At 34.7% G+C, this 15,658-nt stretch overlaps 2 protein-coding genes across 2 annotated transcripts; one reads left to right on the forward strand and one right to left on the reverse strand.

The window, feature by feature from the left end:
• Window positions 1-1,106: 1,106 nt before the first annotated feature.
• On the reverse strand, window positions 1,107-3,485 carry LOC147500471 (cytochrome P450 CYP82D47-like). The gene is made up of 2 exons (XM_086562095.1): window positions 2,298-3,485; window positions 1,107-1,944 (listed from the first exon to the last, which is right to left on the reverse strand). The coding sequence occupies exons 1-2, from the start codon at window positions 3,270-3,272 to the stop codon at window positions 1,324-1,326; spliced, it is 1,596 nt and encodes a 531-aa protein (XP_086418221.1). The 5' UTR covers window positions 3,273-3,485; the 3' UTR covers window positions 1,107-1,323.
• A 2,967-nt stretch (window positions 3,486-6,452) lies between these two features.
• On the forward strand, window positions 6,453-6,911 carry LOC147500472 (polyubiquitin-like). The gene has a single exon (XM_086563647.1). It carries the CDS (start codon window positions 6,453-6,455, stop codon window positions 6,909-6,911), a length of 459 nt encoding a protein of 152 aa, XP_086419773.1.
• Window positions 6,912-15,658: the final 8,747 nt, after the last annotated feature.

Below are 15,658 nucleotides of genomic sequence, written 5' to 3' on the forward strand. Positions count from 1 at the left end.
AAAAAAGCTCATTTGAAGATGTATAACCTCATCAAAAATCATTTAGAAAGCTATAAAATTATCCAACGGTTCATATTTTTTTAATTTCGATACAATTTTTGACAAGGTTAGACATATTCAATTGAGTTGATTTTTGGTGGGAGTGTTCTCTATCATGATATGTACATCCACAAAATATTAGTCCTCAATTCATTTTGTAAGTTTATTTTTAGAAGTGGAGTAACTTTGGAGTCACTATAAGATGTAGTTCATATAACCATCCCCTTTAACGAAGGCATCAAATTTTGTGCTTGCATTATAATTTGTCAGTTCTACTTTAATTTTATCAGATAATAGACAATTATGAGTCAAAAATTTATCAGATTTTGTGCTTGCATTATTATCTATTATTTATACATCAAGCAAAATATATAAAAGATCTAGAAAAATTTAGTTCTACCTAAAATATTCTATTTTTTCGAAAATATGTTTCTAAACTTGGAATGCTTGGATAGACTTTTATGAGAGAAAGCCACCTAGGAGAGATAAAAAATGATTTTTTATATTATATTAGAGTGCCACCCTTGAAAGAAAAATCTCCTAATATATAGATATTAGATTGACAAATAATTAAATTACTATATTAAAAAAAAAATTGACAAATAAAAGTCAAGAAAAATACAAAACATAATCACATGTCCATATACCTGTCTTAGATTCTTACAAAGGACATTTCTGACCACTTTTTCTTCTTATCCCTTCTAGAGCAATTTTCCACAGACGCGATATATCTAAAATACTTTAAAGATTACGCCTCTTATCTACAGTGGGGCAATAGTATTTTATTATTTTTTTAATGTATCTCTTGGTTACTTGGTCATTTGTTATTTGCCCATCTATTTTTTGATATTTACCTAATTTATCCTATTTAAAAGAGAGAGAGAACAGTTGTTAGGCATAAAAGAGAGAAAGATATGGTTGGATGAAGAGAGGGAAAAAAAACGTGCATAGCACGTACACCATTCTAGTATCTTATAAAGTGTACAAGGTAAGTACAGTTCATTTGGTTCATAGTGTTCAGTTTTCAAAGTGTAGTTTAATTTCAAGCTCGTCGATCAAGAATGAAGTGATAGTGGAATATGGATATGGATCTTGACCATATTCCTAAAATTATTTAGTACAGAGACACAGAGTACATATATGCTTTGGCGTTTTGTATATATGCTACACTCCAAATAATTTTGCAAAAACACTTACATCATTAGAGCTTGTGGCGCAGCATGGCATGGTTCATTAACTCGATTGAAGAAACAACTTATTATAACTTGAACCAATTAATGCATATTAATATAGGCTTGAATGGAGACGCGGTGTAATTAGGACATGAAGAGGTGTTGCTTTGAGATTAGTTAATCCAGCGCTCTCAGTCATATCCACAAATGCATCCGATGGTGTTTCGAAATCAAAACCTTGTAGCAAACGTGCTAATGCCAATTGCACCACAAGTAGCCCAAGCGAGATTCCTGGGCAGGATCGTCTACCAGATCCAAAAGGAATGAGTTCAAAATGTTGGCCCCTAACGTCGACATTTGCTTGATCAGTGAGAAACCTTTCTGGTTGAAAATCACTAGGGTTGGACCATACACGTGGGTCTCGTTGAATCTTCCATATATTTGTTATCAAGCGCGTCCCAGCTGGGATGTGGTAGCCAGCGATGGTGCAGTCCTTAATAGCCTCGTGTGGTGCAGATAGTGGAGCAGCTGGATAGAGACGCAATGTTTCCTTGATGATTGCTTGGAGGTACACAAGTTTCACTATATCTGATTCATCAACTTGTGTATCTTTTCCAACATGAGTGTCAATTTCAGCTTGCGCCTTCTTCAAAATATGCCGGCTGTTCAGTAGTAACGAGAGAGCCCATGTCAAGGTGACCATTGTGGTATCCGTCCCACCCAACAACATATTCTGCATAAACTCCAAGAAATGTAGGCTGATTATATAGGACTCGATTTACATGCAGCTGCTTTTCGTTTTGCAAATAAAAATTCGTCTGAGTAACTTAATTGTTAGACCAATTAGAGTCCAAACTACTTAGTGGAGATATAAGCTTTGTGGAAAAGTAGCTAGTTGTGTACGAATTAATGGAAAGTTCCATCTCTATGAGGTTCTAGGCTTCTAGCTGTTTTTCATTTTCTTTTCGAGTTAATTTACTGATTTTGAAGTAAAACTAATTGAAGTGTTTTTCTACCTACATAAAATGGTAAAAGAAAATTACAGTAGGAGGGCAAAGAAGACTAATGTAATGCATACCAACTTACCAAGCAGGTAGCCTTTGTGACAGCATCGGCATTATAACCAAAGAACTTTTCATCCTCAAGAATAGACAACATCACATCCATGAAGTCTTGCTGCTGCACCGCCTTTGTTCCACCACCAAGTTTATTTCGTCGATGTTCCTCCAACCATCCCCCAAATATATAATCCACTTCCTTAGCGGTTCTCTTCATGGCTTTCTCGTGGCCCTGAAAATCTAGCCACCCAAGGAAAGGAACGAAGTCTGACACCACAAACATCCCTGCCAAACGGAAGAAATCTTTTGTGGCCTGTGAGATTCGCCTTGCCTCGTCTTCCAAAATAGAACTAGTACCAAAGTATCGCTTACCAGCAACCATCCTAACACTTATATTTAGTGTCATGTCACCAAACCATCGTTGCATCTCCACCAAAACAGATCCGTTTCCATTACTGCAGTTTTTTGTCCACACCTCGTACAATTCTTTCATTGATGTACTAACCTCAGATACTCGAACATGCTTCAGCAATTCAAGCCTATGATTTGAGAGAAGCTCAATCATGGATATTTTACGGAGTTCACGCCAATATGACCCATAAGGTGCGAGGCCAAATAGGGCATAGTTATAGCCCAGTATCTTGGCTGCCTTGAAGCTAGGGCGGGTGGCAAAGACTTGGTCATTTGTAGTAAAACATTCCTTGGCAACCTCCCAACTACTCACCACTAATGCTTTATGTATGCCAAGCCGGAGAGTAAATGCTGATCCATACTTCTCTCCAAGGTTTCCCAACACTGTATGGGGTAATCTAGGTCCAAGTAACATAGGCAAGTGACCTATAATAGGCCATGCCCCAACTGGTTCTGGAGCTGCTTTGATCTTGAGAATCCTACTTCTCTTCTGTGAAATGATATAGAGAAAAATTAGTAAGGCAAAGAAACCACCAAAGAGAGTAGCAAAATATTGATTAAGCAAATCCATGAATAGCATTCTTATGTACATATCATGTTCAACACTGAAGTCTACAATCTACATTACTTATTGACAATAGCAATGAAAAAGACACGCCCAATGACTTAATTCAATTGATCGGTGTGCATCCATAGCTTAAAAAGTTAAAAGGTTAGGTATTTAGTGGACTAGATTTTGGACCGGGTTTACGCCCGGGATCTTTTAAGATATTTTGCTTCAAATAAAAAAGCTTGGTTTTTTATGCACAAATTTTTAAACATTTTGAAAAGAGTACTCTTTTGGAAAATTTTAGATAAATATTAAACCAATTAATTATGATAAAATGTCATAACATTGCCAACTTAATCTTGATTATTTGGCATCGTCCATAGCAAAAAAAACTCCTATGAGCTGCACAAGTTTACCACTGTTGTCTAACAATCAATTTTTCATTTTCATTTGCTCGGCCCATTCCCTTTCATCGTTTATTTATCATTCATGCATGTAAGCCTCAATACTAAAGAAGATGCATATACTGGTTAAGCAAATCCATGAATAGCATTCTTACGTGTTCAACACTGCAAGTCTACAATCTACACTACTTATTGACAATAACAATGAAAAAGACATGCCCACCCAATGACTTAATTCAATTGATTGATGTGCATCCTTAGCTTAGAAAGTTAGAAGGTTACTTCTTTATTTAGTGCGAACTAGATTTTGGACTCGGGTTTACGCCCGGAATCTTTTAAAATATTTTGCTTCAAGTAAAAAACTTGATTGTTTGTGCACAAATTTTTAAACATTTTGGAAAATTTCAGATCAATATTAAATCAATTAATTATGATAAAATGTCATAACATTAACATTGCCAGCATCCATAGCAAAAAAAAACTCTTATGAGCTGCACAAGTTTACCATTGTTGTCTAATTCCCTTACAAGTTATCTCCCGTTGGTGAAAATTTTGAAAATCAGCCTCATCTCGGCTAGATATATCTTGAATAATAGAGAGAAGACGTTCCGCTGTATCACTTCCGTATAAGCCACGTATGTAATTAACATCTCCAATCATTACATCCATTAGGCACGATGTCTCTCCACTTCAGATTGTGAGGTAAAATATCTAGCAGAAAGTCATGAAAAATATCGATACATGATGAAGTTTTATCAACAGTTGTCAAACATTCTGCTAGTTGAAGTAATAAACCCAAACAACCGCGATCATTAAAAACTTCATCAACTCGGGCTCCCCTATTTCGTCTGATTTGATGCAATGCTTTAGCAACGGTTTCACAAGTAAAATTTGACAAATCACAATGATTCAACTTTGCTATATACTGATCCAACACTGCTATATCTAACTCTTTCTCAGCATCCATGACAATTTCTTCGTTTTTTTTTTTTTCTGGGGACGAGAATACTTTGATTTGGACGTGGAAGTGGACTGCCAGAAGGAGAGAAAAATATAGCGGTCAGTAGAGTACGTAGGGCGGTACGGGTGCCATATTTTCCTGAGTTTGTGATTTTACCGAATATCGAAATTCCATCGAATATGTCGGTTTTTTAAGACATCGATTCGAAATAATGATTAAGGGTCGAAAAATGAAAATTAGAAATATTTCCGATAAAAATTCCGAATTTTCCGTGCGACTGACTCGATATTCTCTGGAGTGCAATTCTGAAACGGGGAGACGATCAACGCCAGGAACAGTCCTATTGACACGTCGGAGTTGATAAAATATCTATAGCTTACTTCTTGTTGCTACTCTAAGTCTAAATAGAGGATCAGATTAACTAGCGCTGATGCCAATCACTGCTTAGATTCTGCATTTGTTTTGACATTTTCATATTTTGGTTTGTTGTCACCTGTACAGGAAATTCAAATTAGCTACTAAATTTCACCTATCGATCATTGATATTTTCATTTCTCGACTTCATCTATGTCAATCACGCCTTAATGGCTTAATGAGTATCATTGCTAATTTCTTCCTTGTATGTTGAAATCTTTATTGCTTCAATGGCCATGAGACCTGCCTGTGGCCACTTTTAGTATCTTTTATTTCATATATATCCTGTGACCATTCACCATTCTAAACGACGAGAATATTACCAAGTTTTGAATATCAAAATGTCAGTGTACAGCCAGATCGATATCTCTTCATTGAGGCAGATGCAGGAATACAGGATCCCTTGATCTAAATGTTCTACTAGCAGGGTTACAGACTTACAGGATAAGGGCATTGTGGATCTTTAGACCAAGAAGTTGATAATGTAGGCATGATAGAAGCTTAAGAACCCAACAAAGCTTTGATTGCGATTCATGCATGCATACTGTTGTCAGTGCAATTGATCGATGAGACTTTAGCTCCCCTACATTTTGAAGTCGTCAAACAGTTTATTGGTCTTAGTTAGGCTCCATATTCTGAGTTGGATTATCTGCCTATCAACTTCTGAAGCTGCTTCTGTCCCCCATCAGAATCGTACCATGGGATCCCCTTGCCGATTGCAGAAATTCCAACTCAGATTTTGGCAGTCTTTCAGATTATTGTATCGGTTTGTAACCATTGTAAAACACCAATTATTATGAATATTACTAGGTACACTGGTTACTGGTACACAGTGCAATGTTATTTTAGTCAATGGAATCATATCGTCAGATTCCAATCAGTGATTAAAATGGGAAAAATCAAGGCAAATATCAATGGCTTAACACTAAACTCTAAGAAACTAAGACTTCCAGTCGTACAACTGAAACAAACAATCAGACCCACTTTATTCCACTATAATCGAAACCTCATCGGGGTCAGGGTTGCAGAAGTTCCCATATAGAGATGCAGAGAGAAAGATGTATGGATAAAATTGGGAAGAAATCCCTTTTTTCCCTTTTTTTTCGTATATATGCCGTGTTAAGTTCTTTTCTGTTAGTTACCAATAAAGTCCTTCATTGCCCTTCATTTTCATTGCAAGCCTTCAAATATTATTGACTTAGAGAAAACAAAAGAAAACAAATGAAAAGAGGATAAAGAAAGGCTACTGTGGGCAGAAAACAAACACATGCATGAAGCGCACACAAACTGTATTTCTGTACATGACTAGATGAACAACAATTTCATGCACGATAGGTAGGATTGCCTAGTCATTGTATATATCAATGATAGGAGTTAAAAGTTTGTATATACAACTTTTCAATATCTGTACTCATTTGAATTAACCATAACAGACCATATAGAATGGTGAATCTCACTATTAAGTTAATCAACTCAGGCAAGTCACATGAAGTAGAGGAAGATGGAATAAAGACAATTGGTAATCTAAAATCTCATATCGAACAGGACCACAACATACCATATGATCAACAGATCCTAGTTCATCGAGAAATTCTGATGCTTGATAATAATAAGGATTTAAATGAATTAGATCTTGAGATATATCCAGAAGTAAAAATTCACACTAAGATTTCAACTCGAAATGTTGAAGTTCAAATTTATGGTGTTGCTGATTTCTTAGTGTTACAAATTTCTAGTGATAAAACGGTGTTAGATTTGAAGGCATTGATCGAGAAAGAACGTGGCATTCCACCTACAGACCAAAAGCTTGAGATTATGGAAAATACGATGTCTGATGAACTTCAGCTGAATGAATATATAGTAACCGAGTATTTAGCAACCGCAATTCATCTCACGTTTTGATGATAATAAAGATGATGATAGCTACGACAGTGAAGAAAATATATGGTAAAGACTAGATACCAGCTGATTTTAGATTGCGTTTATGTATTACTAAGTCTTCACCAAAAAAAAAGAGTTTACTTATGTAGTGTTTTTTTAGCCCGTGTGAAGTTTATGTTGTGTTTGCATCAATTCAAATTAATTTTACTTATCGAAAAAAAAATCAAATTAATTTGAAACCAAGAGAGAAGAAAAGGCCAATCTTCAACTCCTCATTCAACATTCATTCCCTTCTTCAAAGTATATGTTGGAAAATTTGTAATTAAAAATCAGTTGATTTATACAAATCGTATTGCGAACTCATTAACATTAAATCCATAATTTCTAGACAATGGAAAAATCTACAGCTAGACCATGGTACTGAATATGTGCAAGAGTTGGGACCATCAGCCATGTCACATGCGAGCCCACGGTAAACAAATGACAAATAAGGTTGTAAACTCAAAATTTTATTGCAAATTTGCAATATATCACGCCGTTCAAAATAAAGTTATTGGGCTTTAAGATATCAGCCCATTAACATTTTAGAGGTTTGGGCCCAATCCGTGTTAGAAAGATTTTACTATAAATTGGGCTCTAGACACTTTCTTTAGTGTGCTTTTTGCCTAGAGAAAGACCAATATTATCTTTTGATTCTACTCCAATTTTAGCAACACGTCACTTTTTGGATATATCAACTGTTTTTAAAATTTCTTATTTCTCCTTTTTACCCTTTTATTTGTAACTACTGCCAATTTCTTCCACAAATAAATAATACAAAAATCTAATGTGCGCAGGCTGTAGGTGTGTGTGTCAATCGAGGCCACTCATCAAGCAAGGGTGGGTGTGTATTGCTCCAAGATGTAATCGCAATCAAATAATACAATTGTCTTATAAAAAAAAATCATTTGTCCTTTCACAATTTCATAATTTGAATTACATCAAGCTTAAACATGTTATTCAAAATTATTAGAGATGCATTTTAAATTGTTAAACCTGTATTGAAATTAGTTGTAATCAACATACATTTTTTCTATTTTTGAAGTTGATGTTTTCCACATTATTTTGGTCTCTCCATAAATTCATCTCACTTTTAATTGAAATTTTGTAGATTTCGGATGAATTTTAGTTATTTTGATTAACCCACTACTCTTTTGGTAACTAATTTAGTTCGTAGCTTTTTTTTTTATTGGTAGTTGGCTTCTTTAGTTGGGCTAATAAAAGAGGTCAAAATTGTAAAAGTCAGTCTGAAATTTGAGACAGATGTCAAATTTCAGTTTTTATGGAGGAAAAACAAAAAAAAAGTTTGTTATTTCCTCTAAACTTTAGAAATTTGCGTTTGTGTACCTATACTCAATTTATTTAAAGTTTTTAACACGTACGCTGTTACAAACAGTCAAACAGCGGGTGAATATTCCAGAGATATTATCCCATTGCCTAATATATTTCAACAATGTCGACAACTATTTTGCGGTAAAATTAGGGGTGGAACTCAGGCGGATTGGGTTAGGTTGAGGAATAACCCGAGTCCAAACCGAGTTTCAAATGCTTCAACCTGAGCCCGGGACCAAGCCCTAGTCAGTCCTTAAATTTTCAGCCCAAGCCCTAGCCCGACCAATTCGGGTTGGGTCGGATTAGTCAAACTTCTTTGGGTTTTTTCGGAATTATGAGATAAAAAACACTAAAATTAAAATTTTCTAATGAAATAAAAAAGATTTGATTGTTTGAAAGAGAAACTAATTTTAGCTTGTTGATTATATTATTCTCTCTAAAATAGAGATTATCAACTTTCTTTTTACAAAAATAGAATGATTGAAATATATACATACACTAGCTTTGTAGGCCTATGCATAAGCATCCGACTCTTTTTGAAAATATTTAGATTTTTTTTAGAAAATTGGGACTACCATTTTAGTCGCTAATCTGTTTTAATTTTCTAACAAATTGTTTTAAATAAAGTTTTAATTAAGTTCTAAAAACCCGTTTTTTCAATTGGGAGAGAGGTCATGTTTTAATAGGAGAATAATTACCGTTTTAATTAGATATGCTAGATTTTCCCTTTTCAATAGGAGAGGAATTCCCATTTTAATAGGATAATAATTCCCGCTTTAATTAGAAGTGTTAGAATTTGTTTTAAGAAAAAAGAAATTCTCATTATAATAGGAGAGGAATTCCCATTGTAAAAAAAGATTTCAGTTTTTCAAATAGGAGATAAATTCCCGTTTTAATAGGAGATGACGTGAAATTTTAATAGAGCTAGAAAAATATCCCTTGTGGGAGCTTTAATATTAAGATACTAGAAAGTAGACTCGTGCATACGCACCAGATCTTTTAAAAATTTGCTCAATAATCATAACTATACATATATAAATTTTCTAACAAGTCATTATTTATGTTTTTGTCGCTAACCCGTTTTAATTTTCTAACAAATTGGTTTAATTAAGTTTTAAAAACCCGTTTTTTAATTGGGGGAGGGATCCCGTTTTAATTTAAAAGTGTGATTCCTGTTTTTAATATGAGAATGATTTCCTTTTAATTAGAAGTGTTATATTTTTTTTTTTATAGGGAGGAATTTCCATTATAATAGGAGAAAGATTATCGTTTTAATTAGAAGTGCTAAAATTTCTCTTTTCAATAGAAGAGGAATTCCCGTTTTAGTAGAAGTTGATGAGCTAGAATTTTAAGAGAGCTAGAAAAATACCCCTTGTGGGAGCTTTAATATTAAGACAAGGTTTTTGACCCGACCATATGGTCGGACTCTTTTTGATAATTTGTGTGTTACACAAAATTTTGATAATTCATGTCTTCATTCCTGTTATGCAAATTTTGTAAACATATATTTTGAATCTTTATAGATTTTATGCATAATAAAAAAAATCCTTTTTGAGCAAGGCAAATTGACCTATTTCCTCGAGTAATGCATATTTACTCTATCAAGAATCAAACATTCAAAAATACTTCTTGATCCATCTCTATTAGTAAAATACACCATAATTAACCTGGCCTTTTAAATTAGACCAGCCTTTTTTCTACCACCTAATACCCCTGATTAAATACAAAAAAAATATTATTCAATGTCTTTAAAAAGGACTATTTCGTCATTTAATATTTTATTTCTATTTATACCCTTCAATTACAACACACAGACAAAGGAGTTTTATGTCAATTCAGGGCAAAAACCCAAATCCACGCCTATATTGACATGTACGCGGTGTTGCCTTCCCATTCATACCCACTTAAATACCATTAATACCCACTTAACTTCCAATTAATACTGAGTTCTTTCAACTTCCCCTCCTTTCTTCATGAACTCTTTCCAGTACTGGTTAGATGACCATCTATATATGCTTGGAAGAGATTAGAGAAATAGAGAAAGGATCAAAGGAGGATTCTTTTAATTATTATGATTATCTTCTTAACAAGTTGGCTCGTGGACCTCCATTGAGTAAATTTGGGGTTGAGAACTTGAGAAAACTGTGATTATCGAGCTACCATGTAGAATTGAAACCAAAGACCATTCTTAGCATTCCAAGGATATTCTACCCCCAATTTGTTTTGATACAACAAGAAAAGAAGAAGAAATTGATGATCAATCCATAATCAACAAAACACAAACCAATTTCGGTTGAGTAAGTAGAAACCTCTCGCACTCTATCAAATAATTTTTTTTATGGGTACATCCAATTTATCCTCTCTTTCTCTGTTAAAATTTTGCATCTGTTATGAGTATGTATTTAACATCCGATGTTTGGTTTGGTCCGATTCGTGTGTGAATCTTTCTCGGTGGATGGCAAAGAACCGTGCTTGACTTATACATTACTATGTTTGCTCTGGCGGTAAGTCAAATTGACTTTATCTCTGCTCTATCATTATCTGCAAGCATTCTTGAAGGTTATCTATTGTATTTTCTTCTTAGTTTTATTGGAATCGAACCACCCATTGGATTTGAACTGAATGATACCATGGTTTCATACGTTTATCTCCAAAACAAACATTTAGCATACATTTGTCAGATACCAATTAAAACCATGTAAGCTATATGTTAGTCATCCTAGATGATTTAAAAAGTGTCAGTGTACTTTTTCCAGGGAAATAGTGATGAAAAGAAGTTCTATTGGTGGTTCAAAGATGCTCCCGCATGAGTTTAGACGACACGCTTTTTATAAATAAAAAACACCTTGCAAGGCCTCAAAATCTATCACCGTTATCGCTTTTGTAACAATGATGATTAAAACCCTCGATTAAATTAGTTGATACCGATCTACAAGGGAATTATCATTTTGTGTTGTTCATGTTGTAAAAATACAAAGCCTATAACACATGTACGTTGTTCTATTTGTTTATCGTGTCAGCCTTGGGTTTCCTATAAGGTACCAAATTGGATAAGTGCAGTGGTCTGGATAATTTTGTTAGTGTGTTTTGGCAGGTATATAAATACGTCTTCCTATTTATATTTTTATTTTTATTTCAATGTTACAACAAATTTTTGTTGTATGTGTCTTCCTTCTTTATGGACGAAGTTTTGTTATAATCGTGATGTTGAAATGAAGTTTGAGTTTGAGTTTGAGTCTCATCGAGGACTATTAAAACTTTCAAGATTATATATTTTGTTTTCTTTCAATGTTTAGATTTTTATAATGTTTAACTAAAAGGAGTTTCAATACCTACTCGCAATAGATTGTTTATAAAAACTTATATGAAAATACCCTTGGCGGGAAAGAAATCACTTCTCACGAGATCATAGTGATTTAGCTAAAATGCCCAATTTAAAAATAGATTTTCCAATGAGAATTCCATCTAGCACCAGTGGTAAGGCATTTTCTACTCACAGAAAAAAAGGATACCATCCCATAAATATGTACGAAAAATACTGAATAAATATAAGTAGGGTTTCTTATGATCGTTCAATTAAAACCCGAAAGAATCACATAGAAGAAAATTGAGCTACTCAATGTGAATTCATTAGCAATGGTTGCTCAAATGCTGAATGAGACTCCTTTTTTTTTTTTTTTTTTTTTTTTTTTTTTTTTTTTTTTTTTACAAGGTATTATGTACATGGTAATATTCAAGTTAACGCGACATGTTCAAAACAATCCCAATTCTTCGTCAAGAACAAACCAAAAAAAACCAATTTTATTATATAGAAATCCCAAATCAAAGTACCTGATGTCTCGATGCTTCTTTCATTTTGTTTTTTTGTTTTTGATATGTTGAGATTTAGATTGCTTAAGATCCTTTTGTTTTTCATTGTTTTGTAGGCTTTCAGTACAGGAGAGGCAGAAATTGTCTGCATTTCTCAACTTTATTTTATTATATCTGTCTTGGCATAGGTGGTTGAAGTTGTATTTTTGAAATGAAAAAAGGCTAAACTATAGAGTGGATACTATCGCCTCCTTTGCAAAAACAATAAAAAGCAAATGAAAGTGTAGGGTGAGATTAAATTGTTGATTGTGTCTTTTCTCTTCCCTTAATCAGCGGAGAAGCGGTTGAGACGATGACAACCCGTTGGTCCGGATTAAACTGGAAGGAGCGTTGGAGATGTTGTTGCTTATGGGGAAATCCAATGGTTCATACACCGAAGAACAGATCCTTCCCCAAGTGTCGTGGTGTCGTCCCATCTTCTATAGATCCTATTGTTGGCGCTTCTATCATGCTGGCGGAATGGGAATTTTGGTTGGTTCTTTATGGCCAATGCTTCAAGGTTTGTTTATAATTTCAGTCATTTGGTACCATAAACTTTATTTTAACTTCAATTGCAGGAGCTCATTGGAAAATCATGAAGTTTAATAGCACTAGGACATGTCCACCTAAGGTTTTAAGACCTCAAATGTTTTCAAAAGAGATAGATGTTAGATGGGGAACATAATGTATGAATTCTTTAATGTACACATTCCCAAAAAGAACCATGTAATAAATATTATATGTTTCTAATTTACCAATTGTTTCATTTTTCCTGTTTGGAAATTCTCGTACTATAAATGAATAGTGAATTTTCTTCACAATTTTACGGTACATACTAATGAGTAATGTTTGATGTTTATCCCAAGAAAATGAATTGTTTCTGCTTGTAGTGCTCTCCTCATAAATGTTTTCCCTAGATTGTTTAGTTAGTGGTCTTTTTTGTTCTAAGATGTGTGGTTTATGTTTATGAAGGTAGAAATTTGGACACACGGTCCTTATTCATGCAAATTTGGAGGAGTCAAGTATCTTTTGTGCAAAGAGGCAAATGCCCTTGGCGCCACCGTAATTGGGCGTATCAATAGAAGAGAAGGCAGCTCAAGCCAAAGAAGATGGATGTCACCACATCATAATTGTCTTCGAAGAAGAAGATAAGCTAAAGAAGTTTAACGAGATGAGTTAGCGCAGTACATGGAGGCCTATTGAAAATTTTAATGCGTGTTAAAAATTATTGTTGGGCATCTACAGCCCTTTGTTTATGCCATCAATATTTTTTCTCACGAGGAGAGAAGGTGCCAATGCACGGACACTTCCACCAAATACTATTAGATGGGTCATTCGTCCCTCTTTGGGGACGGTCGTTACATTCGAAGATGTTGGCTTACCAAGTATTTTAGCTTTCGAAGCCTTGCGGGTGAAAATCCCTCCGGGCTTCATTCTCGTGGGATCAAAATTGAGACATGATATGCCTATCCCCATCTCTAAACTATATACACATTACATTTTTTTTTTTACAAAATTGACGAGGTATTTGGTTTGGACTTTCGTTACTCCACCTCTTCGTGAAAAATGTCTCGGTTCTTCCTGCACCAATCCATATGTATATCGAGATTCCAAGTCGAAGCTTCCATTGTGCAGGCCTCAAGTGCTTCTGAGCAATACATGAAAGCCAACTCCTTGGCGTGAAAGCGTTATAATTTTATTATTTTTACGGTGTCAAGGAGGTGAATGGTTCCATTACTCGTGCGTTGGGCTCCACCGGAGACAAGGTTCAGAGGAAAGTGGTAATCGCCCGACATGTGAAAAGCTACCGCAGTATCATCCTTAACTTCAGATCCGCACCACTTTTTGGTCGTAAAAATAGTCTCTTCGCCGTTGTATTTTTACTTTTGGGCATAGTAGCATGTAGTACTTGAAATTTCTTGGCAGAATAGAAGGATTTTACATTTCTTTGGAAAATACTTCTCATGTGATGAACTGATGATTGATTGATATATAACGAGAGTAAACGAGGCGTTGGTTTGGATCCAACTCATGTTTATCATGAGTCGATCTAATGGCTTGGTTCACCAAACTACACTAAAATTTCAGTTTTCACATTGCGGTTTTAACCTTTCCAATGAAATGTTTGTCTCTGCTTAAAGCATTTTTTGCTTTCAAAAGAGACCCATTCATTACTATATGGCAAAAGAGTTATACAAAGCATTCGGACTCTCTTGAAAGTCTGAAACTTGCCCTCGACCGACATAGGGATCACACCATTACATAATGAATATGCGCGGTCTAGCCAATTCACCAAAAAGATGAGCATGTGAATAAGATCCCTTGGACAAAAGACAACTGTACAAAACATAAATGACTTGAAAATTTTGAATCTCCAACAAAAGGCTAGACCGACAACAACTCTCCAACAAACATTTGAAGCTTTTTCCATTTAGCTCATTAACAATTGTTTGATTGTCGGACCTTCTACCCAAATCCTTCATTATCACCGAGCCTTTCATTCAATATCAGTAGTTCGGGGTCTACCTTGATACATCTTCTTTTCGAAAGGTTGCTTAAGGCCCTATGCTTTGATCTCTATTTCTAAGTCTCTATAGTGGGTCACCACTGGCTTTCATTCTATATGATCCTCCTCCCCAATCACATAAACTTATCTACTTCGCTGGCGCGTTTCCCTTTCGTTCTTTTCGGTTACAAATAGGTTGTTTATAATCAATAACAACCTATTATCCCACAAACAAGATCTTATTCTCTTAGAAGGGCTTTTATCATATAGAATATAGAATCTGGGATTACGCTATGGATGGTGAATAACCGCTCTACGCAATATCCGTTCTTTGCGAAAGCTGCTTTGTTGAGAATCGTCATTAGGAAAAAAAAGGGCCCTTCGTGCTCCACGATTCGCATATAACATAGGTAAATGGTATCTTTCTTCGCCTAATCTGCACAATTCGACATTACGGTTGGAAAATGGAGGTAAGTTGAACATACAATTAGCAGATATTATTTGAATTTTTGCTTCTATTTTTTTCCACGATTGAATTTCCTTGATGTGTTCCTTTTAGGCACCTTTAGGAGTATATCCAACGATTTTCGGGCATGAAGCTATTGGGTAACTGCATTTAATTAAAGAATTTCCCCCTTTCTTTCAGGTTAGCTAGATAGCCTGGCCGTTCTTCATCAAATGACCAACTGCGATTCTGAAATAATCACGGCGACGATGCATTACTTAACTTCATCTTTATCAACATTGAACAAAAAATTATGTGGAAAGTGACCTTCATTTTTATACTTTTGATAGTATGACAAATAATAATTTGCTACTGATCGGCTAAAACTACTTTGCTCAAGTCATTAGAAAAACAAATGCAAATGTAGACCGATAGTGAAAGTTCACATTTCCTAAATACCGATTTCTATGGCAAATCATATGTATATGTCAAGACCGATTGAACTGTTATGATTAAAGAACTTAAGACCAAGTCCGACTTAACAAGACTGTTTTATTACTTAGACATGTTAAAGAATAAATTAGTCGATTATAAGGC

Source organism: Coptis chinensis, chromosome 5, assembly GCF_015680905.1.
Source record: "Coptis chinensis isolate HL-2020 chromosome 5, ASM1568090v1, whole genome shotgun sequence".
Taxonomy (NCBI): Eukaryota; Viridiplantae; Streptophyta; class Magnoliopsida; order Ranunculales; family Ranunculaceae; genus Coptis; species Coptis chinensis.